Raw genomic sequence first — 25,627 nt, 5'->3', positions numbered from 1 at the left:
CAAAGACACAGTGGGAGAGATAAAGAGAAGGACTCACGAATATTAAAATGTCATAGAGGTCAACTCTTAATGTCCATTTGTGATTTTTAACCTGATTCATGTGATATGCTATCTAGCAGTTTTTAAAGAAACATCATAAAAACCAACCGTTCAAGAGTGTCTGTAAAGAATCATGAATTTGGATGGAGGAAGAAGGGGTTGAAAGAGGGAAAAGTTATTTTCCCATGCCAAGTTTAAGCAGTGTTTCACACGCTTGTTAACACAGCCCAAACACTTTATCTGACAAAAAGTGTGTGACTGATATGCTTTCAGGCCGAGAGAGAGCCACAACAGGCTCAAGCTGTAGTCGCTCGTGGAAAAGACAAAAAGTGAAATCAAAATAATCATATGGGTCTAGGCCACCTAGACTGAAATACCAAATTTGACTGACAATATCCATTTTGTGCCACCCCGTTTCCTAGTGTCATGTGAGTGGTACAACCCTAGCTTGACACTGTCTTGACATGGCCTCACATCACCAATCACACAATGTTGGGCACCAATAAGTTGGCCTCTTTCTGTGTCCCTAGTTCGTGACTAAATTTGGCCTGTGGGTGGTTTTATTTGGCCCCCTGGAGCAAATTGTATTTTTTTAAACATTTTATTTATTTTTTATTGTTGGACATTAAAATACTGTAAAAACACCAGGGAATCAGCTCCAAGTGATTTTAATTTTGGAAACTGTTCCCACCTATTCCCATGCGTAATAGACAAATATAAGCAAGATTTGAAATTATCATGTTTTAGCCAAATATTACATCGGTTTGGGCTTCTTGCGGTCAATTTGCGGGCTTCAAATGATTTGTAAATTATGTTTCGGCCCCCTGACCATCCACTCAAGAGAAAATCATCCCGTGTCTGAATCTAGTGGATGGTCCCTGTGGTATGATGTAAGCCGTGACTTGATCTGATCTTTTTTGAAAAGAGATTGTTAACACCGTGTATCCAATGACCATGTGTGAGAAGACCATGCATACTTTCTGTCATCCCAACAAGAGGGACATTATACTCCAGATTTTATGGGAAGCTTTCTTATAAGCTTTCTGCCTGTGGAGTGGGATAGTAGTTCATTTGGGTCCCACTGTCCATGTTTGATCATAACAAGGAGCTTGTGTAGGATATCTAATGGGTGTGCAGTGTGTATTTTTCTAAGCATTTGTAATGTAAGCAACAGTAACTTTATCCAGCAAGTTTTGTACTACTATCAGCACATGATGAGCAGTGCTTGTATTCAACAAGGCAACGAGGGAGTCGGCGTGGCATTCTCTCCCCCCCCCCCACCACCACTTTCTATGGGTAATTTATTTTCAATTGGGTCCTTAAGTCCAGAGGGAAAGGGAAAGTGGGGCCCGACAGAGTATGGTATTGCTCTTACATGGTGCAATCTGTTTGAGTCACCCCAGATGTCTCTCTCTCTCCTCTTCACACACACTTCTCTCTGTCACGCTCTGACATTTGTATTTCATAAAGTTCCTCTGAAGTCTGTTTTACATGCACAGTTTAGGAATCAGTGTGAAAGATTTTCACCTTTTCCCTCACCCCCTCCTCCTCTGCCATTCCCAGATATGTGTTTCTGATGGGGCTCCAGGACAGGAATGAGAAGCTGTTCTACCGTGTGCTGACGTCCGACACGGAGAGGTTCATGCCTATTGTTTACACCCCCACCGTGGGCCTGGCCTGCCAGATGTATGGCCTTGCCTTCAGGAGACCCAGGTGAGAGAGAAAGACACACACATGGGAGCACTAACACACACCACATGCATGCACACACACACTGAATAGGCCTAATGGATATACTGTCACACACACACACACACACTTGCTGCTCGTGGCCAGCCTTAACATTGTTTTATGATTTTACCATCAATTGTCAAATAATTTAGATGCATTCTTATGAAACGCAAATAATTTTGAATCTTCAAACATCTGTGTATGTTGGACTTGGCGCCTGTTGCAACAAACTCTCAATCAAAATCAGAGGCTGGGACAGGGTCTGTGCCGAGTTGGGTTCTGCGAGTCCTTGGGCAGCTTAGGCCAGTATAAGCAGTTACAGTGTGCAGTTCACCTTGAATGGACTTGGCATTGCATAAAGCAGGAATTGCCTCTTCAGTCTGCTCAGTTATCTCTGTGTGTTTCTCCTCAAACAATTAGGTCCAAGTCTCTCTGTCACCACTAAACTCCCTCATTAGAGTCATAATGCAGATCAAATTAATATAACACACATTCAGATGTCTAGGAGCTGATCATGCTTGACTTGGCTTTAACATATCTAGACTGTGTCTAGACTGTGTTGTGAAGATGTCAGGTGTTGGGTTTGTTTTGAGTCTTAGACATTAGAGCTAACATGGTCCAAGAAACACCACTGAGAGTATTGTTCTGTAGTCAACTACTGATGGAGACGGATGTTGAAGTTATATTGTCTTGATTAGTACCTCTCAGTTATAAACACCCTTTATAGACTCTTTCACTCTCTCCTCGTCAGTCACTCTGTCAGTCACACACTGACACACTGTGTGCATTCCAAATGGCACCCTATTTCCTATAGGGTGCCATTTGGAACTCTCACTCATATCCTCAGTGAACTTTTCCTTGCGGGTCTCAAAGTCTAAAACTCCAAATAAACTGATCACAACCAGGGATGCTTTTGATTAGTAGCGAATGCTAAATTCAAAGCTGTTTTATTTGAAATGCTTACCTTGGGCACATTTAAAATGTGTTTGTAAACCACACTCCCACATACTCGGAGTTATACAACCCCCTTTTCCACAATTTCCCCAGAGCAAGTATGTGGAAATCATGTCTAGCATGCTCCTAGCTCCCCTACCTCTGATACTGGGCTGGAGGAGTGATCTTATATCTCCCTGCAGATCCACAATGCAGTTGTCCAAGAAGCACTGCGAGCTGTAGAGGCCGGGGGTGGGGAATTTGGGACTGGTAGACGTGACAGTGGGTCAGTTAGCAGCAGGCTCTGTAGACTTCACAAACCTGGTCCTCAGCCAGTCCCAGACCCGGGCCTCTCCCCTGCAACCCACTGATGGCTTGCTTCTGAAGCTAAGCAGGGTTGGTCCTGGTCGGTCCCTGGATGGGTGACCAGATGCTGGAAGTGGTGTTGGAGGGCCAGTAAAAGGCACCTTTTTCCTCTGGTCTAACAAAATATCCCCTGTGTAGGGTGCCGTCTTTCAGATGGGACATTAAACGGGTGTCCTGACTCTCTGTGGTCATTAAAGATCCCATGACAATTATCGTAAGGGTGTTAACCCCAGGGTCCTGGCTAAATTCCCAATCTGTCCCTCATACCATCACGGTCACCTAATCATCCCCAGCTTACAATTGGCTCATTCATCCCCCCCTCCTCTCCCCTGTAACTATTCCCCAGGTCGTTTCTGTAAATGAGAATGTGTTCTCCGTCAACTTATCTGGTAAAATAAGGGTTACGTTAAAATAAAAAACCTAGCCCAGGGTAGGGGGTGGGTGGAGTTGTGGAGAGCCTAGGGTTGTAAAGCATTATTGCGGAAACTGATAGAGAACTCATCCGCTTGGTCTCATAGACTAGACGTAACATAGTAAATATAAATCTGGAACAGCCAAATCAGTATGATATGTGATGTTTAGAATGTTTTTTTATTTATTTGTATTTATGTTTTATTATAGGGGCTAGATCAGATGTAATATTACAGATAGATTGTGTAATTGTCTGCATCATTTCCAATCCCCCCATATTTATTTTGTGTCAAAATATTTTTGTTTATTATTTTCCCCTAATCTTAGCACCCCTCCCCTAATCGGTGTAAACTAATGGCTTCTACTTCCAGTTTATACATACTATATACATTTTACGGACACAATGTATTTTACAATAGTTATCTTTTGTTTGTTTTTAATCCCATCCTTCACCTACCATCAACCCCTTCCCTCTATCTGTGCTGCAAAAGTTCTGAACCTATATACATTTCACAGACAGTATATTTGACATGAATTATCTTGTTTATTTGAATCCCACCCTTCAGCTCCACTCAACCCCTCCTCTCTATCTCTTAACACCATACAGTTTATATTTCTATTTGCCATATGTTTTTCAACTGTGCTAGGAGGAATCACAAAAGTTCTCAACCTTTTGTATTCTCATTAGTTTCTACAGATTGTAAATTAAAGATGAGCATTTTTGCTAAAAGTGTTATATTATTTATTGATCGATTTACTATGACTTATCAAATGTGACCGACCGGCTCGATTTTGTCTTATGTAGCAAAATTTGAAATTGTGTTTTTTTTTTACATTGGATAAAAGTAGAGACTCGGAGCTAGAAAATGATATATCATACACTACAGTTGCGGAACAATGAGAAAGTAATTCTGATTTGAAAGTTTATAAACTTGTAAACTCACTTTTGAGAAAATGTTTTGGTAGACCTACTGGAGAGCTCTTCTTTGTCTACACCCATTCAGCAATGTTCACACCCTCTTAAAACCCCACCCATCTCTTTAAGGATTCACATGTGAGGCCATGTACTAAACACCCAAAGATTTATATCTATATTTATATATGATTTATATTGTGTCTATCGACAGTTGTCGCAGTGACATCATGAACATATTGTTCACATGTTCCAGAAGGCATTTCAGACAAAAAAAAAATGCATTTTGATTATTTTTTTATAGCTTATGTTCAAATGCCTTTTCTGTGAAGTATTGACATGCGACATGTGCCTAGTTAACAGAAACAAGTCACAAATCACCCAGCAGTGCTAATTCCAGCATTAGCTCCAGGTAAATTCTGCAATTCTTCAGCTATTCCCGAACCTGCGACCAAAAACAAGCTACATATGGAGTGTACCAAAACAAATGATCTAATGATTATGTCTCTTCACAGCTAAATCTGCAGAGCTGGGATGGTTGTATCCCCCATACAGTTGAAGTCAGAAGTTTACATGCACCTTAGCCAAATACATTTAAACTCAATTTTTCACATTTCCTGACATTTAATCCCAGTTAAAATTCCCAGTTTTAGGTCAGTTAGGATCACCACTGTATTTTAAGAATGTGAAATATCAGAATAACAGCAGAGAATTATTTCAGCTTTTATATCTTTCATCACATTCCCAGTGAGTCAGAAGTTTACATACACTCAATTAGTATTTGGTAGCATGACCTGTAAATTGTTTAACTTGGGTAAAACATTTCAGGTAGCCTTCTACAAGCTTCTCACAATAAGTTGGCCCATTCCTCCATACAGCTGGTGTAACTGAGTCAGGTTTGTAGGCCTCCTTGCTCGCACACGCTTTTTCAGTTCTGCCCACAAATTTTCTATAGGATTGAGGTCAGGGCTTTGTGATGGCCACTCCAATACCTTGAACTTGTTGTCCTTAAGCCATTTTGCCACAATTATGGAAGAATGCTTGGGGTCATTGTCCATATAGATACTTGTGTACCTGTTTCCTCCAGCATCTTCACAAGGTCCTTTGCTGTTGTTCTGGGATTGATTTGCACTTTTTTGGGGTCATTGTCCATTTGGAAGACCCATTTGCGACCAAGCTTTAACTTTCTGACTGATGTCTTGAGATGTTGCTTCAATATATCCACGTAATTTTCTGCTACAGTCAACTTATTGTATGTAAACTTCTGACCCACTGGAATTGTGATACAGCGAATTATAGGTGAAATAATCTCTGTAAACAATTATTGGAAAAAGTACTTGTATCATGCACAAAGTAGATGTCCTAACCGACTTGCCAAAATTAAGGTTTGTTAACTAGAAATTGTGGTTGAAAAATGAGTTTTAATGACTCCAACCTAAATGTATGTAAACTTCAACAGACTTCAACTGTATATATAACATTCTACTGGTTGCAAGAATTTTGAATAATTTCAATTGAAAAATTCAAAGTTTTGAATATGGCATTGTTTTGTGTATCAGTTCGTAAACCATGTCCCATAGAATTGGTACATTGTAAATCTCTTCCCAATTTCAGCTAATTATCAACTTTTTAGCTACTTTGTAACTACTTAGCATGTTAGCTAACCCTTCCCCCAACCCTAACCATAACCCTTTAACCTTAAACCCCAACCCCTAGCCTAGCTAACGTTAACTACCTAGCTAATGTTAGCCATCTAGCTAAGGTTAGCCACAACAGATTGGAATTCGTTACATGTCATACATTTTGTAAATGTTTAACATATGTTACGAATTGCAATTCGTAACATATATCATATGAATTGTAAATCTTTATCTCCCCGGATTTACATTGACTTTGTTACGTCTACCCCTGATTGGTTGAACTCACAGCCTAGATTCACAGGGACTTCACATTCGGGCAGCTCGAGCATGCATGTACTGTATATAGATCACAGCCTCTCAGAGCGACTTTTCTATGGTCAACTGGTCTTATAGGGACAACTTGGCTGTCTCTATCACTGTCTTTGTCTACATATCTGTCTCTGAGATTCTCTCTCTAACTCTTCTAGCAGATTTACACACACACAAAGTAGCACTGTTTAGATAGATCAGTAATGAATTCCTGATGTGAGTTTACGTGCGTGCTTATGTGTGTGTGTGCTTATGCCTGGATGTGTGTGTGTGTGTGTCTGTAGTGGCTGAACAGACTGATATTAGCTCTCTAATCACTGCCTCCCTCTCAGGTATAAAGCGCACTGTGTGGGAAAGGCGTCCTTTTGTTCCTACCCAGGCTTACACTCTGTAATCCGCTTCACGCAGACTAAACGCGTCAATACTAGGCTCCATTGCAGGGGGCAAAGGTCAAGTCCTATGAAGTGTCAAAACAGAGCTGATTCACTGATCTCTGGGTGGGCTAATGACAGGCAGAGAAGATAACGAAAGGAGCGCATTCACAACACCGTGAGATCACTGGATCCATTCAGTTTTGGGACCTATAAGTGTAGGATACACAGGGTGTTTTTTTCAGTTAAACTAATGACTTTGTGGCTAGTCACTCACTCACTAAATGCAGGGGCTGTTTGTGTGATATGTGATCAATGGTGACTGAAGTAAGAACTAATATTATCACTATTGCTAGCACAACTGCCACTAGTATTGCTTACAACTACCACCACAAATGTTCATTTCACAGACACTAAATAATACCAACAACGAACCTCCTAAGATGAGTGCTGATAACCAATCCATCTTGTTAATAAAGATTAATTATCTTGGTTAAAACCCCTTAGTGGACTCGGCGGTAGAGGTAGATGACTATGGATTGCCGATGACTATGGACCACTGCAATACTCTGTCAAAGCTTTTGGAAATGAGAGGCCTTGAAGATAAATAAAGTATGTGGACACCTGCTCGTCGAACATCTCATTCCAAAATCATGGCTGTTGATATTGAGTTGGTCCCCACTTTTCTGCTATAACAGCCTCCACTATTCTGGGAAAGCTTTCCACTAGATGTTGGAACATTGCTGCTAGGAATTGCTTCCATTCAGCCACAAGACTATTCGTGAGGTCGGGCACTGATGTTGGGCTATTAGGCCTGGCTGGAAGTCAGCGTTTCAATTCATCCTAAAGGTGTTCGATGGTTGAGGTCAGGTCTCTATGCAGGCCAGTCAAGTTCTTCCACACAGATCTCGACAAACCATTTCTGTATGGATCTCGCTTTGTGCACAGGGGCATATCATGCTGAAACAGAGAAGGGCCTTCCCCAAACTGCATATAATCGTCTAGAATGTCATTATATGCTGTAACATTAAGATTTCCCTTCACTGGAACTAAGGGGCCTAGCCCGAACCATGAAAAACAGCTCCAGACCATTATTCCTCCTACAGCAAACTTTACAGTTGGCACTATGCATTGGGACAGGTCACGTTCTCCTGGCATCCGCAAACCCAGATTAATTCGACGGACTGCCAGATGGTGAAGCAGACGACACTACAGTGGTAGGCTTGATTACCAATAACAACGAGACGGCCTACAGGGAGGAGGTGAGGGCCCTCGGAGTGTGGTGTCAGGAAAATAAGCTCACACTCAACGTCAACAAAACAAAGGAGATGATCATGGACTTCCGTTCTATACCATCACCCATTCATATTTTTTATGTACATATTCTTATTCATTCATTTACACTTGTGTGTATAAGGTAGTTGTTGTGAAATTGGTAGGTTAGATTACTGGTTGGATATTACTGCATTGTCGGAACTAGAAGCACAAGCATTTCGCTACACTCGCATTAACATCTGCTAACCATGTGTATGTGACAAATACAATTTGATTTGATTTGAAGTGCGATTCATCACTCCAGAGGACACGTTTCCACTGCACCAGAGTCCAATGGTGGCGAGCTTTACAATAATGCCAACGATTGACAAGCTGTAGCATAATTAGACTTACATAGTCGAGAGGAGAGTCTATGATTAAACCAAAAGGCGAGATATTAAAAGGCCATTATTAACATACAGTATAATTGGCTATGCTGTCTTAATGACAGACATGAGATGAAGTTGCCACTGTGCGGGAAACATGTGCTTGATGAAGCGCCTCAGCCCCCCGGGTAGAGGCTTAAGTGTTGTGATCCAACATTCAGGCCCACACACAGTGCTGGTGTAAGCGTATAAGAGGAGATTGTCGTTTGAATCGATGAGCATGTAGTCTAAGTAGCTAAGTAGAAAATTGCCCTCTTGGATGTTTAATCCACAAGATCATTCGACTGGGACAAGTCTTTGATAGCTGGAATGAGTAACTGCCACATTACATAAATCATTATATGCGTTTTGAGATGTTAATCATGTGACCTATTTTATGACCATGCCATAATTTTGTTCCATCACACATCATGAAGGAAACAGAATTGTTGCATTGTAAATTATACAATCAGACATTATATAGAAAGAGAGAGGGAATTGGGGGGGGATTAGAGAGGATAGGTTTGGAATTGCACTAACCTCACGGGGAACGTGGCAAAACATTTGGGATGAATTACCTCAGGCTTTGAGGACCTTGTAAAACAATTTAGAGTTTGTCTTTGGGTCTGCTTGGTAAAAAGTTTGGAGCCAAAATAAGCAAAATAAACCTTGAATATTACCTCTCCTTTTTCTCTACACTAACCTTTGTGATAATAAATGAATTCCCGCTGCAGGTATTACCTGACTTGAAACCATAGTCCCTCTCAGTTTATTCAGGAGACATGCACTCTGGTCAACTGGAATATCCTTTCCTATTTCATTACAGGTTTTCAATTTGAACCTGCATCTCTCTCGCTGTATGTGTATTGGAGCACTTATGACAGGATTTGGTGCTAAGGGAGGATGAACTCTTACAGTATTGTATGTGAGAACTCCTAGTCACTATAGGACCTTGTGGGTTTAGCCATGCTACTTGGCCTAATAGAAGACACCTTGTAGATGTTTGGATAAGCAGGGCTCGCCTATCCAGCATTCTGGATTCTATTAGGGTCAGTGTGCTCACACACAGCGTCAGGTCATCAGACTGAAACTCCCCTCTCACCTCCTCTGGCCAAGCTTTATCTAGCAGTCCTGGAACGGAGCTATGCTGAACAATCACCTCCGCTCCGCTCCAGCCATCTCCATCTCCATCCCCCTCCCCATTTCTCTCTCCTCGGGGGAGGATAAGTTAGGATCTGACTCACACTTCTGTCTGTGTGTCTGTGTGTCTGTCTGTCTCTGTCTGTCTCTGTCTGTCTGTGAGAGACTTTGGCTCACAGGAATGCTGCACGCACAGGCTACAGGGCAGAACTAAAGTGATTTGTTGATTGACTGCTTCACTGTTTACAGTCAATTCAATAATCAAATTGCATTTTCATGCACACTTTAACTCTACACTCAATGTGGTCTAAACATGTCAATGCTTAGCAAACCTTCAACAATGCATTGATTTACTGAAAACTAGCTCCCAGGTTAGTTCAGCCTCATCATTCTATATATCAATTCTAAATAGTAATTTTTATATTTTGGGGGATTCAGATTTACTGTACCTCTTTATTTTAAGCAGACATTAGTAGCAGGTGTGTTGTAACATGAGAAAATATATGGAAAATGGCATGTGACGTCCAAGAGAACCCTTCACAGTTCATCAAAGCTGAACACCACACACTCTGCCTCTCCCTAAACACAATCAGTTCAACAGCCTAGACGATGTTACCTCCCTCCACAATACTAACTGGAGCTGGCAGTGATGAAGAAATTCCTCTTTTCTTGAGGAAAGAAGTGGAACCATAAAGCATCAAGTAGGGAGAAGTTGCAGAGTTAAATAGTGCTTTATGAAATACCCTGTGTTGGCACGTCTCGGCTACTTCCACTAACTTTATTGTGTGTACGTTTTTAATGATATTTTTTGGCCAAATAATTTTGACTGTGGAAGGGCATGAGAAAATACGATTTAGAGCAAGCAAGATTGAGAATTAAAGAAAATATAGTGTTTTATATATCTTGTGTGCATGCATGCGTGCATGCATGCGTGCATGCATGCGTGCATGCATGCGTACATGCATATGTGTGTGTTTGCATGTGTGTTGCAGTGATGCCAGAGCAGATGTTGGCGGAGTGTTTAGAAAGGAGAGTCAGTGCTGTCCGGCACCGTTCTTCTGTGGCTTTTTAAAGGCCAGCTGTGTGTGTGGGATTAAACACACGACCACACGCATGTTACACGTATGACCAGGGATTCGGGACCACTGCAAGCGAGCAGAAACATCTTTCCACAAAGCATTTGTCTCTTCACGGAAAGGGTTCACTGCCGGTTTGTTGAATCCAGCTTTGTTTCCCCCAGGGTGTATGGAAAAACCCCAAACAAAAAGCCCCACTCGCATTCCAACTCCCAATCTTATTGGCCCAGCATCATCTGCAGTCTCTGTCTCTCTTTCTCCTTTCTCTACGAGCCGGGCTAAAAACCCATGTTGCCAATCTGAGGAATTCATCTATATATCAGGAGCATGAAATGTCATATGCAACACAATTTACTGTATATAAAGGGCTGTGACACCAAATGAGCCTGCTGCAAGCGACAGTAGCAGGATTCAATGAATTTCAGTCTCAATACAACTGTAGTGTTGTATGGATATCCCTAGCTACAGTACATCGCTTTTGAGTTACTTTCCCAAACTATCCATTTCGTGATGATTAATAAAATCCATGCTGAGGGATTGGTTGTTTGGGCCGTGTGCTTTACTGAACCTGACACTCCATGGCAGTCTGGCCACGTAGTCTACAGCCCCCATGGTTAACTTTAAACACTGTTTTTCCAGCTGTGGCACTTCAGGCTGCAGCTCAAGATGCACACTTTTTCCCCAAACAAAGAAGTTGAGTTTAGTAGGTCCAGTAGGCATATGGTATTCAATTTAGAATTAGTCGATGTTCTCTCTTCTGATGTTGCATTTCTGGCCAATTCACAAAATAATAATCTCATACAGCTAATGTCCAAGGGTTTAATGGTTTCAAGGTTAAGCCAAGTCTGATTGTACCATGGTCAGACAAGGCAACAGTAAACATGTTGTCACACACAAATGATGCAGCGCCCCCTTTGGGCCAATCAGTGTAAATGATGGATCTCTATGGCAAGACGCATTATTCACCCAAGTTTAGTAAATCAGGCCAGTGGTGTCTGAGATAGCTAGACTCGTATCCCTGAGCATGTGTACCAAATTTCATCACTCTGGGTCAAACAGATCAAGAGATCTAAACATGTGGCCATTACAGAACCATTGTGTTATCGATATTTTACGCAGTCATTTAGCATATGAATGTTCTTGCGTATGTTGAGTCTTGAGTGTTTGCAACATGTGTACCAAATTATGTTACAAGACGAATATTCTTGACTGATTTCTATATATGCATTTATGTGCTAGACCACGCTCACGTGAATGTTTATTGGTCAATAGTGGCCATGTTTTATGTACTGGTCTGGAAAGTATTGCTTTGAGAGACCTTTGACAAACGGGCGTGACCTTTCAAAATTGTTTGTTATAGCGCCACCATCTGGCCAACCTTAAATGGAGGATCTCTATGGCAAGACGCATCATTCACCCAAGTTTCGTCAAAATTGGGCCGGTGCTGTCTGAGATATCGCATGTGACAAACATCATGGGGGACAAGTAATGAATGACAATCATTGTGGTTGAGGCAAGTCAACAGATATGAGAGAAAATGACTGCTATGCCTCAGAGGAGCACTTGTTCTCTGTGACAAGAATGGCAGGTATGTTAGAGAGGCATAATTAACTTTTATTTAACTAGGAAGTTAAATAAAGTTACGTTTATTTAACCAAGAATTATCAGTTTAGGGGAGATCTGGTCAAGACAGCAGCTTACAGATGCACTTGACTCTGATGACATTGATTATGATGATTCCCAGATCCACAAAATGTTCTATTTGATAGCTGAAGAGCTGCATAAACTAATTCATTCTAAAAGGAGCCCCTAAAACTATTTTGTGTTTTGATATGACAAACCCCATCAGCTCACAGTTATGGTTTGCCTATAAACAGTAGAAACCAGTGGCTGGAACCGGTTCAGGGAACAGAACCCAAAACCGTGTGAACCCAAAACCATGTTCTCCTTTTTCAAGGAACAGAAATGGAACCTGGAACGTAAGTGATCCATACTGTTCCATTATTTTAAAATCATGAGAACTGGTTAATAACGTTATTTTACATTCCAGGCATTTCTTTCTAGTCCCACAACGCAACAAAGCGCCTATGCAAAGCCCTCACTCTCACTCAGAAACGTATTCCAGTGTCTGCCTGTGTTTAGGCTACTTGCCCCACCCCCTTCCGAAGCCTAGGCTACTGTACTGACATTACAGGTTTGATTGAGAAGATAGGGAGGGATACTTTTAATTTGTTGGAAAAGAATGGATAAACTTTTTCAATGCTAGTCAAGGATACTATAGGCTACTTGCCCTAGTTATCACGTTTCGCATTGGATTTATTAACTACAAAAGGGTAAAACATGTTTTTAATTCTGGTGCTGCTCTGCACACCCAAGCTTGCTAGCTAGCTCAAAGGACATTCAAGGTTCCTCCATAGAAGCCGCTCCTCCTATAGGTATAATTCTGTGGATGTAATTCAGATAATGCATGTCATAAGATGCCCACGCTTCAAGCCTCCTCCTCAACCCTCTCTCCCCACCTGCAAATTTCAGTCACATCTTGCGCCATAGACTACACGTATCTGTCCATCACGCATGTAAACAAATGGCTTGCCTGCTCTATCAAAACTGATTTGGTGATGTAATTTAATGAACTACATGTCAAAAAAATGTTAATTTCACCGATTTAAAAAAGGAATCATAAACTGTACTTTTTGGGGGGTTTGAACTGGTTCAGAACTTTATTTTGCTGGTTGGAACAGGGGAACAAAAATAGAAAAATAGTGGTTCTGTTCAGAACATAATGATTGGCAAATAATTTATGTTCCATTCCCTGCTAGAAAACCTCTTGTATAATTGTCAGAACTGGAAATGAAACTCCCTGATGTGATTTGTGGACATATGCCTTGAACCTTATATCTTCTATTACACGCTCTATTTAAAGGGAGGAATCAAACATAAGATGTAAACATTAGTAACACTGATAAGTCACATACTATTTGGCTCCCATGCACACACAGGTTCATTGTCTTGCTCATACACAGCCACACCAAAAGTCTATTGTACATCAAATGTATTTTTGTGTTTAGTTATAAACCCTGCCAGTTCCTCTATTCCCAGTCTCTGTTTTATAATGAGAGAAGTGTAAGGGATCACATGTATTTACTGTATCACTTGCCACCGTACTTCTCCACCACCACAAGTTTTGCTGGCAGTATGTTTGTTTGGCAATATAGGCGATCAGAACATGCAGTGTTTGGACACTGATTCAAATCCAATTTATTTGTTTGGGAATAGATTAACGATGCCAGAGTTAGTTCACTAACTGCCTGTAAAATCCATACTTAAATGTTTTTACATTTGGTTCTCAACGGCAGTCCATATATCTACTTTACCCTACTCCCCATGGTGTCACAGTTTCATTGACCTCTAAAAGGTGACACATTTATCTGAGTTTACTCTCCCTGATGACCTGACCATTCATATTGGTTGTTTTGGACATTTTAGGCTGGTATTATACTATCATCAGCAATAATTCCTGTGTGTCTCTTATTTAGTAAAAAGTCAGTTTCAATAACTTGGTTTGTGGGCAGTTTGATCTCAGTTCCCACCATTTCTTAAGCTGTGGGAAAACATGATTAAAATAGAAGTTAGGTTTATAGTGCCTCTAATTTTTTGCCAACCCTTTTTATTTGAACTCCCAAACACGTACACACACAGAAAGTACACTACCGGTCAAAAGTTTTAGAACACTTACTCATTAAAGTTTTTTTTGTAATTTTGACTATTTACTACATTGTAGAATAATAGTGAAGACATCAAAACTATGAAATAACACATATGGACTCATGTCTGAAGCAAAAAAGTGTTAAACAAATCAAAATATAATTTATATATTTATTATTTATATTCAAATAGCCACCCTTTGCCTTGATGACAGCTTTGTACATTCTTGGCAAAGCATGCAATTCCATGAGCGCAGCATTTATTTTTTAACTCGAATCAATGAGCTCAATCAGTTCTCCATGACAACAAAATCATAAACAACAGAGTAGGGCTGGCTAATAAGTCCTTAGTTTTGAGGTTATGTTCAGGTAAAACAATTAGGCTAATCTATACTTTCATATTTCCAAGTCCTATTCTTGAAAATCAAGGGGTATTGCATTTATTGGAATGACTGGAATTCTGAATGACTTTGGTTTTTAATGTAAAGACAGAATTTTGTCGCATTATTATATGTAGTAGAAAGCGATAGGTTAGAAGAAGCCCACATAACCAACCCATAAAGTAAAATATAACATCCATACATGGCCAGCTATGTAAACTTTTTTGTCTTCTAATACCTCTTAAAGGTAATGGAATGTAATCAGAGTACGTTACTGAGTTTGGCTAATCCAAAAGTTACATTACTGATGGCACTTTTTGACAGATCATTTGTAACAGATTACATTTAGAAAGTAAGCTACCCAGCCCTGCTTAAAGTAATGATGGACTGTCGTTTCTCTTTGGTTATTTTAGCTGTTCTTGCCAGAATATCGGCTTGGTCTTTTGCCAAATAGGGCTATCTTCGTTATACCTTGTCAAAACACAACTGATTGGCTCAAACGCATCAAGAAGGAAAGAAATTCCACAAATTAACTTTTAAGAAGACACGCCTGTTAATTGAACATAATTCCAAGAGACAACCTCATGAAGCTGGTTGAGAGAATGCCAAGAGTGTGCAAAGCTGTCATCAAGGCAAAGGGTGGCTATTTGAAAAATCTCAAATATAAAATATATTTCGATTTGCTTAACATTTTTTTGTTTACAACCATGATTCCATATGGGTTATTTATTATTCTACAATGTAAAAAATAGTCAAAATAAAGAAAAACCCTTGAATGTGTAAGTGTTCTAAAACTTTTGACCGGTAGTGTATATGTTTTACTATCCTTGTGGGGACTTAACATTTATTTCCATTTAAAATCCTATTTTCATAACCTCTAACCTTAACCCTTAACATTAACTCCTGACCCTAATTCTAACCCTAACTCTAAACCTAACCCCTAAGGATTTCCGGTATCCACGAGTATTCTACTTCAAGCCCACACACACACACAAATATTAATTACGCAACAATAATGACACTTGAAGTATGTATAAACAGTCCAGTTTAGGCCATTCTTCATAAACTGTCCTTAAATTAACTATGAGCTAGTGATACTGCACAATAGCCTATGATAAGATTAAGTAAACATCATTATGATAAATGCAATTTAAGTTACATGACCAGTTGGCAGGTTCCCAAGCCAGTCCTTTAAACCTGTCCTTTAAAACTGTCCTTTTAACCTGTGTGTCATTTTATTGCTAAGCGTATTCACGTTTCCTGGGAGATTTGCTCTGCCTGTGGACTGTATTTTTATATGTTGTTGATGTCATGTTGGAAACACCATCCAGAGAAAAATATGGCACATTCACATGACGTCACGTCGACAACTCCATGGTTGCCTACTGGATATGACAGTGTTTTTGTCAACAGATGCCACACATTGTTAACGTAACTTTGACCATACACTGACCATGGTCAACCTTAGTTTCTAAACTCCTTTGATCTACTGACTTGGTCTTTCAACAATCCCTTTGATTTATGTCTCAGCATCTCAGCATTTAGGAGATACTCCTGCAATGTAATCCACAGAAGACCACATGTGTGTTAGAGTGGGGTTGGGTTCACTAATCGCACACATTCATCACCTTCTAGGTCTGCTATAGTAAAGTAACTCTTGAAGATGAGTTCAAAGGCGTGCCATCCTATTACCCCCCTATTGCTACACACGAAAGACCATTCAAAAGGTCAAAACTAGCAACGCTGAAAAGGAAAATGCCAATACAAATATTGTCATAAAAAAAAACAAGAGTGTGCATGTCTTATGCTGGCAAATTGTATTGTTGAACAAAAAGCCAACATTTGCATTTGACATGTTATTAAGCATTTAGCAGACACTCTTCTCCTGAGTGACTTACAGGAGCAATTAGAGTTTAAGTGCCTTGCTCAAGGGCACATCGACATATTTTTCACATAGTCGCCTCAGGATTCCAACAGTCATTGTGATCTCCAAGAGCCAGACAAAGTCTTGGCCTACAGCGTTGTTCTTCTTCTGGGGAAGAAAATGGGGGATCTGAATAAAATACTATTGCTAAAATCTGGATTGTGCGTGAAATGTCTGGTTGTTTGTCATAAAATATGTTTGTCCAGGCCTGTCCGTGTCATATAAATGTTCTACATGATGTCCTCATCTGTAATGTATGAGGAATCAGAATGGGATACACGTGGTTCACAGTGGACATCGTTGTAGCAGCCTGCCCAGTGTTGCCCCCATACATCTACTAAAATTCCATCCATATTTGTCTGTAAATGTAAGTATATAATACTCCATAAATCTGTCTCACATACAGTATTTACTGGTGCTATACAATTCGTTTTGACCTGTCTCCCATCTCCACCATGCCACTTTTAGGTTATTTTCCCAGAAAAAACAATCTGATCCCATCTGAACTTAGTGGAAAGACTAATGCATTTTTCGCCTGTGGTATGATCCAATCTTGACCTCTGTTGCTAACAGAAAGTAGCCTTTTGCAGAAACACATTGTAATTGATCATTGCACACAGTTAGCAGAGTCAAATATCACGTCTGATACATTTCGGCACAAATAGGAGGCACATTTCAACCCACACAAACCATTATTTGCGCGCCAGAAAAGTAATGATCTCTGCAGAAGGGGCTAATTAATGGAAAGTGTAGCGGCATATGGCTGAACGATATCAGAGGGCTTGTCAGTTTCTGCAGGTCTGTGGCTCTGATTCATTTAGCAGGATGTCTTTCTTTGGGAAGAGAGACTTTTCCTCCGGTTGTAATGTAGGTAAGGCCTGAGAGAAATGCAGTCTTACAATGAGCATTCTGGAATGGATACCAGTCTCTCTGTGTGTGTGTGTGTATGTGTGTGTGTGTGTGTGTGTGTGTTATTTATCTCACATTCAGGTTGGCTGTATGTCTGCTTGGCGGCATAAATCCTGTTTGCTATTGTCATGCAATGTGTTTGGCAATGACATCCACCACAGCGTCAATGGCTGCAGACCTGGATGGCTCCATGTGGGAAGATGCTCTGGCTGGTGGAGGCCTTGCCTATATCCAACGGGCTGCAGTAGAAAGACAAGTGACTCAGGAGGAAGGGGGTGTAGGGGGAGGGAGGAAGGGTAATGGGTTATAATTTTCCTATGTCGCTGGCGGTTCAGGCAGTGGGAATGCTTCTCATGTCTGCATACAGAGGAGAGGGAGAAAGGGGGAGATCGGGGAGGGAGGCAAAGGGACTGTTTGTCCAGCTGATGCTTTATTCTTTTGTCACCGTTCCAAATTCCCCCGGCCGTCTCGAGTTTTAACTGAGCTATTTTCTCCCAGAGCTCTCTGCTGCATACAGTATTTAGTCTCTTTGATGCTGCTCCGTTCTGTTTTAATTCGTTATTTATAAAACTGGGCAAACAGAGCGACCGTCAGTACAGGCACTGGCATTGGTTGGGTTATTGACGGGCAGGGCCAGCGGCCTGCCTACTATTGGCTCTTTTTCCTCCTCCAGATGCTGCTGCTATGGATTTTGTCAATTGGTTGGTGCTGGTTCACACACTGAAACAGGGGTGTATTATTCCAGAGCCCTACAGACAACAGTTGCACAAAACAGTTCATTTACCCCTTTTCCCCAATAGGTCCCTTAACTTTTTAGACAGTTGCACAAAACATCTTAGGGGGAATTTCTACCTTAAGGGTTATCTAAAACTTCCTGTCTACCTAATGTTGTTACCTGACCTCTACTCTACACATGACTCCTCTTCACTCTTTGGCCTTCACCATAACTCACTCTGATAACTGGCCACTAAAAGCCCCTTTACTTGATACGTGCAACGCAATGAGCTCGCAGTGGGGGTCAAACGTAGGAGCAGTAATTTGTCCGGATGAGCCCTTCCCAGCTAGCTAATTTATTCTGTCTAGCTGGCACCCACCGCAGCATGGCGCTATTTAAAACTTGTTAAAGAATGTGATGTTTATCTTGATGGGAAAGGAAGAAATAACTTGTAGTATTGGTCACCTTCTGGATGTCACCGTGACATGCAATTAGTTAACGTAACGACAAGCCGGTGCAAATGACCATTGCAACGATGTTGTATCGAGGCGCTATGTAGTTGGTGCCGATCAGGCAGGCTAGGCAGCTGTATCACATGTCGCTGGTGGTAGTTAACGTGCCCAATGTGTTCTGTCCCACTCGCTCGGGGAGCACTACTGTCCGGCAGTTTAGTTTATTAGGATCCCCATTAGCTACTGGACACGCAGCAGCTACTCTTCCTAGGGTCTGCATAAAATATACAAATACATAACAAAGTACAGAACAGTAATAGACAAGAACAACATAATATATTACATTCAATTCCAAATAAAACAAGAGTTGTACTTTGTATAGTAAAGACACCAAGAGACAAAAAATATGTTATATTTACACAATATTCCTATATTCCTATTGTTATATACAGTTCAGTTACATTCTTGATACACTGTGATAGAATATTTTAGTTTTTTAAGCTATACTTGCTTTTTGCCTGTGTACAGTGACCTTTGGTGGCAGAGCATTCCATGATGACAGCATTTTATGCATGCAGTAACTGAGGGATGCATTAAATCTGTTTTTGGTTTGGGTACCGTGAAGAAATCCATAGTGGCATGTTTGGTGGGTTATGTACATACAGTGGTTGCTCCGCCAAAAGTTTTTTTGATTGCTGTGGTACTTAGAGGTAATTTGTGGTTTAGTACAGTACCCTGCGTCACCACTTCGTTGCTCCAGACCAGCACAAGGGGGGAGTTAGAGCACTGATTATGCTTTTGGGTCCTACTGTGTCTCTAACTGACAATGAATGGGCGACATAAACCTAAATAGAAACTGATAATTGTACACGACTTCAGTATTACTTACTAAAACTGTTACACTAAGATTTTTATTTTATTTTGTTAGGATTATTTTGCTCTTACTGTAGTAGAGTAGCCCACTCCCGACTGATCACTTTGTATAGCACCTGAGTGGTGCAACGGTCTAAGACACCGCATAGCAGTGCAAGCTGTGTTACAGATGCTGGTTCGACTGGGAGACCCATGAGATGACTGTAGGTTTTTGGTTTCTCTCCCTCTAAAAACAGAAATGCATCATTCTAAATTACAAACTGGCTTTATTTACAAATTAGTTTCAATGTCTCACCTCATGTTCAAGAATGGCCTTTTTCTAGGCTCATTTTACATTATTTGAAAACAAAATAATCTCCAGAATACTTCTATTATTTTATACAAAGCGATTTTTAAAATGATTATTAATTTAGAATTATATAAAATACCCTTGGATATTCTCACAGATATATTATTAAACCTGTTATTAGTAGGACAATATATATTGCTCATGGCTCCCGAGTGGCGCACAATGGGATTACCTTGCAGTTCTCTAGCTGTATCAACTATTCTGTATCACATCCGACCATGATTGGGAGTCCCATAGGGCAGCGCACAATTGGCCCAGCGTTTCTCTCCCTCTAAAAACAGAAATAAATGTTTTGGCCTTTACAAATATTATTTAGGCCTTTATTAAGATTACAATCGCTCACCTTTGTTTTTTTAAAAACAAAATAACCTTGTTCTATATTATCAAGTTGATGGCACAATCAAATAGCGGCACCTACATAAAGCTGAGTGACTCACTCATTCATGGCTTTGGATCAAAATAAATAAGTACAAACATTCTTTCTGATAGTCTTTAATAAATACTTTTTTTGGTTATCCTGACCTGGACACCATGTACAGTATTATAATAGCCCATTATGGGCTATTAGCAGGACAATATACCTTTACCAACACCTCTGTATTTTGATACTTTGTGGATGGGGCCTCCCCAGTGGCACAGCTGTCTAAGTCACCGCAATGCAAAATTATTTGCTACAGATACCCGTGCCGGCTGCCCCCGGGAGACTCATGAGGCGGCTTTTGGTTTAAATTTAGAATCCTCCAATCTTCTCTATGTAATTATTGGCATTTCCCGCTGCTCTGATACAGCCCCGCTGTATAGGGACTGGTCTTGATAAATCAATTACATTTTTATTTTGACAATCTCCGTTTGGGTATTGGTTAGACTACAATTATGGTGTAGAAATGTTATGCTCTTAGTGTAACCTTTTATTTAACTAGGCAAGTCATTTAAGGAACAAATTCTTATTTACAAAGACAGCCTACTCCTTCTTCCCCGTCGGGGCATTGAACCCCAGTCTCCCACATGCTCGCACGACACAGGAATTGTTTAGCTAAATAGCCCAGTACTGTGGCCTACTCCCGACCATCAGCACTGTATTTTCCGTTCCATTCTAACGGAATCCCAGAGGGTTTGTAGTTTATCTTGGAATAGAAACAACATAATATTAAGCAAATGAATTAAGCTAAATTTCTTAAAATCAGTCCCATATACTATGTTCTTACAAAAAAGGTTTTAAATTCTCTAGTACAGCCACTATTGAAGGCTTTCAAATGCTTCTCAAAGGTGTCATCTGGTGGTCAAACTAGCACTAACTAGCATTAATGGTACCAGTGGTGGGCACTTAAATAACATGCCATAGAATTCTGTGGCACCACACATGGCTGTGCTGCAGTATGCTGCAACTTTTAAAAGACAACCCACTGTAGGTTATACAAGTGGTTAGGCATTTTCAACACAAAAATGTTTCTTAAAAAGACTAGAAGATAAGTAGTCAATTTCACCTCAACCCTCAACCATGAAAGACTATCATGCATGCTTTTGATGTTAGTTCTGTGTGTGCAGTTAAGGGCAAGGCGGGCTGCTTTGTTTAAACACAGCTGCAACTTTGCTAGGTCTGTCTTTGCTGCACCTGACCATTTTACCAGACCAGTAATCAAGATGGGACAAGATCAAAGCCTGTACAAATAGTACAGTTGATCCTCAGTAATTCCCTCTCCATACTGGCAGTAAGGAGAGTGATGTAGCTAGATAGTGTAGCCATTACCAATATGCAATATGAGACCAGGGTTACGGTTCAAACGTGATTTTCACAGAAAATGTACAACTACGGCATTAATGGCTATATATATATTTTTATATACATAACAATTACTCCGATAAAAACGGAATGATTCTGAACACTCTCCCAAGTCCCAACTTCAGCAGACAAGTTTCAAATTCTTGATGACGTTTTTTAGCCACAAGCATAAACTAGCTAGCTGGGAAGGGCTCACCAGGACAACTGACTGAACCAAATGCATTCTTCTCCACTCGACTCTCAGCTGTGTGACATAAGTCATCAATTTGGGCATCAGGTGTGTCCGTATAGGCTATCACGGCTTCCTTAGTGCGATGTCATTCTTTTGCATGTCATGTGAAACCTTCTTTGAGTTAGTTTTAACTTTAGTTTCAAGATAAACAAACACAATAAATGAAAAAAGCCATTTTTATTGATATTGAGCATGTTACATCTGCTGCTGTGAGTGAGTACAGTTTGACCTTTGCCTCAAACTCCAGTTCATTAAGCCATCTAGTGTCATTTTTATCTCTTTCTCCCTCTCTCTGCTGTGTGTGCATGATGTGCCTCATCTGTCACTCAAGTGTCGAGGGGCTGAAGTTCATTGGTTGAACTCAAATTGCTAGGGGGCTGGGCCAGGTGGGGGAACATGTAGGACAAATGGCGCTGCACAGCTTCCAGAAAAACAGTCACTTTCAAACTAGGGATTTTGTGGCTAATTGAGGTAAGACAGTAATTCTGCATGTATGAACTACACATTGTCACATCCAGCTCAAAGATGGAGGTATAAACAATACTTAGTAGTCACAAAAAGTTCTGGGACATGTCTTTAAATACCACTAGGAGGAGGAAGAAGCAGAAAGCTGAAACCAGCGACCTCATGGCTCAAATATTGTACTGTCAGTCCTATTCTTCAGCTTGCGGTCACTTACCACATCCAGTCAAAGAAATTCTCTCTCTCTCTCTCATATTTATATAGTGGTCTTTAGAGGAGCTGCCCAACAAATTATTCTTAAGAGGGATGACAGAGAAGCTGGATGGTCAGCATGTGCTCGACCCCACACTCCTGTCTTTTCAGTCTATTGACAGAAGCAAATGCGCGATTGATATGTTTTGGTAGGAGACGAAATACTTGATTTCTCTAATGACCCCCAAAGGTGACAAAAGAGTATTCCACAGTGTTCTCTGTTGGGTTTGGAAAGAGTCAAGACCAGAGATATTTGCGGTGTCACAAACTCCCTCCTCCCCCTCTCTCTCTCCCAAATGAAAAATATCTCCAGTCCAAACAGTTAATTTCTCTGCAGAGTAAAGTTATTGCCTTCACTGCATTGTCCTCATTACTATTCTACACCATTGTCTCATAGCGATGTGGTGAATTAGACCATTACTAATGAATATCTGAGAGTTTTGATATTTTGTTATTTGTGACTTCATGTTTCAGGCCTATATCTTTCCACTCTCTGTCCACTCCAATCACAGATGCATGTTAAATGAAGGCTAGTATGAATGGTATTGTAGGTAGGGAAACTGTCCCAGATGTTTTATGTAATCCACTGTTTGGGCCTTGGCCTTTTGGTTGGTAAAAGCACTTTAGAAGTCTCTCTGAGTGACATTTTAGAATGCATTCAATATCCTATTAAGATTGACTTATTAGACTTTGACAAAAAAATGTTGTGTTGAACCGCACATAACTGGTACACATTGTTTCACCTCCCATTGCATTCTCACTGTGCTCACACACACATACAGCTCACACTGCTTAGTAACAGTTTAGCCGTTCAGAGGTTATGGCTAACGAGCAGCAGAGAGAGTCTTGAATGGGGTGAATGGTGATGCTAAGGGGGCTGATATATTCTGGGTGAGTGGCTGGCGCTCTGTGTTTGTTGAGGACACGGGTCGGAAGTCTGTCAGAAGTTGGTGTCTCTCCGGGGCTCTGGCCATGTTGTGGGTCAAGTGTAGAGAGCAGCTCCTGCTGGGGCCATATTGTTGCTGCAGTCCAACTCTTGGCACACACTCCCCTGGGTTGTGTTTTCTGCTGGGTTGTGGGTCAGCGGTATTGCCGATTCAGCCCGGTGCTGTTTTCTTTGCTCTCTCTCTTCCTCCTTTCAGCTGGTCTCTTGTTCACTCACTCACTCACTCACTCACTCACTCACTGCTCCAAGAAAGTTCTACACAGGCTAGCTTAAAACTTGACCTTTCTATTATCGAAGACTATGCCGTTGTCGTGACTTTACTTTCATTAATCTGATGACTGTGCCTTTTTCGCGGCACGCTTGTAAGGCTCTGATTGTCCAAAGAGGTCCCCACCTGCCTTCTACTGTTGTTCTCCTCTGCAGTCGTCCAGTATCCGGTGACTTGACGTGTAAGTCCTGAGCAGAACCACAGAGTTTATTCTCATTCCATTCGCTCTGGAAGATGCTTTGTTGAAGATAGGCTAGCCAGCCGTGTCAATGGTTCCCAGTGGGGTGATGAGAGTAGCGTAATACGATGATTTGAACAGAGTAATGGAATGGTCCCACTTAAATGTCCTAGATACTTAGGACCGTTAATCAGCCGTACCAGTGATTGTCCGGGAGGTGACTATCGTCTCTACCGTCGTGTTGAGATTCAAAGTTTAAACCACTTTAAACGTGAGCTGCATCTCAACATCTCTCTGGTCTGATATGTTCATTCTTAACCCGTTATTTTATACAGTTCGTTCAAAAGGGACGGTTCCGTCAGGTTGGCACGCTTGTACAAAGTTTTGTAAAACTATTATCCCTTATGGCTCCTAAAATCATGTCCCTCTCTTAACAAAAACACTCACGCATTTTTCATATTTCAAGCACAACAGATTTGATGAACACCTCACACATATTGTGGGTATACTTTTCAAGGCACAGTATTTCCTTAGTAACATTTTTAATGACATATGACATTAGTGTTCTTTTTGGTCATGTCACGGATGACAAGGAGGGGAAGGTAGGAATCGGGCGCAGAGAGCAGAGGGTTCACGGAGAAATGCACTTTAATCCCGGCACAAAAATGGTCATGCCCAAAACACAGGGCGAAAACACTGACCAACCCAAAACACAGGGCGAAAACACTGACCAACCCAAAACACAGGGTAACAACGGTCCGGAGCACAACAACACCTCCAATACAAGACGTGAACAAAATATAATCCCGCACAAACAAGGGCGGGCTTCACAAGCTTAAATAGGTAAGCAAATCAAGAAAACACAAAGCCCATTCCCCACTTTCTATGTCAGAAATATTGTTCCAATATTTGCTTTTGAACGTGTTAGAGTTTTGGTGGAAAAGAATCTTCTTAAGACAAAGGCACATTCCTTGGGTGAATTTAGAGAGAGATGCTGAGTGTTCTGTCCTTGATTTACAACGGGGTGTGAGCTGTCAAACCCCACCAGTTCCCTTCTCCATCTCCCCCCCTCTGCTGGTGAGAGGTGGTCTGGTTGAAGTTATTTATTGCAAAGCTGGTCTGACCTATTTGGATCCTCACAGGACAGTTGGGACACCATCCACCTATCAGTGCTCAAGTTCTTATAGACAGTTACACACTCCACAAACACTCCTCACCAACCTCATTCTGTATCAATCTCAAGGTGTGTATTCTTAACACATTTGATCTCTCATATACATTGTTAAACAATATTGTCTCCTTCCACTCAAGATTACCTTTTATTTTTTACACCTAGATCCAGATGAGGTGATTCTGAGAGGTACTATGATTCTGAGTATGGGGCCATTAGACTCTTGGTGAGAAAGCTCAGCTCTCGCCCCCTTCTCACGAAATATCTCACCCCTTTCCCCTTTCTCTTCAGCCTAGGAGATGTGACTGAAGTCCTATTATAACACCAGTACTGTTCCTAAAGGATGGATAAGGAGCTGGAGGCCCTGTACAGATGTTGAGAGGGGATCGGGGGAAAGGCGTCAGAGGCACTGAGGACACCTCTC

The 25,627-nt window shown here is 41.0% G+C and overlaps 1 protein-coding gene across 1 annotated transcript in view; it reads left to right on the top strand.

Moving 5' to 3' along the window:
* The window catches only part of LOC112223157 (NADP-dependent malic enzyme), a 127,701-nt gene that overhangs the window by 43,251 nt on the left and 58,823 nt on the right, over positions 1–25,627 (top strand). The window contains exon 3 of the mRNA XM_024386174.2: positions 1,603–1,752. Coding sequence (XP_024241942.1) covers positions 1,603–1,752 — 150 coding nt within the window. The remainder of the gene's footprint in view (positions 1–1,602; positions 1,753–25,627) is intronic.

This window comes from Oncorhynchus tshawytscha, linkage group LG23, assembly GCF_018296145.1.
Source record: "Oncorhynchus tshawytscha isolate Ot180627B linkage group LG23, Otsh_v2.0, whole genome shotgun sequence".
Classification (NCBI taxonomy): Eukaryota; Metazoa; Chordata; class Actinopteri; order Salmoniformes; family Salmonidae; genus Oncorhynchus; species Oncorhynchus tshawytscha.
This window is presented reverse-complemented; position numbering and strand designations above follow the sequence as displayed.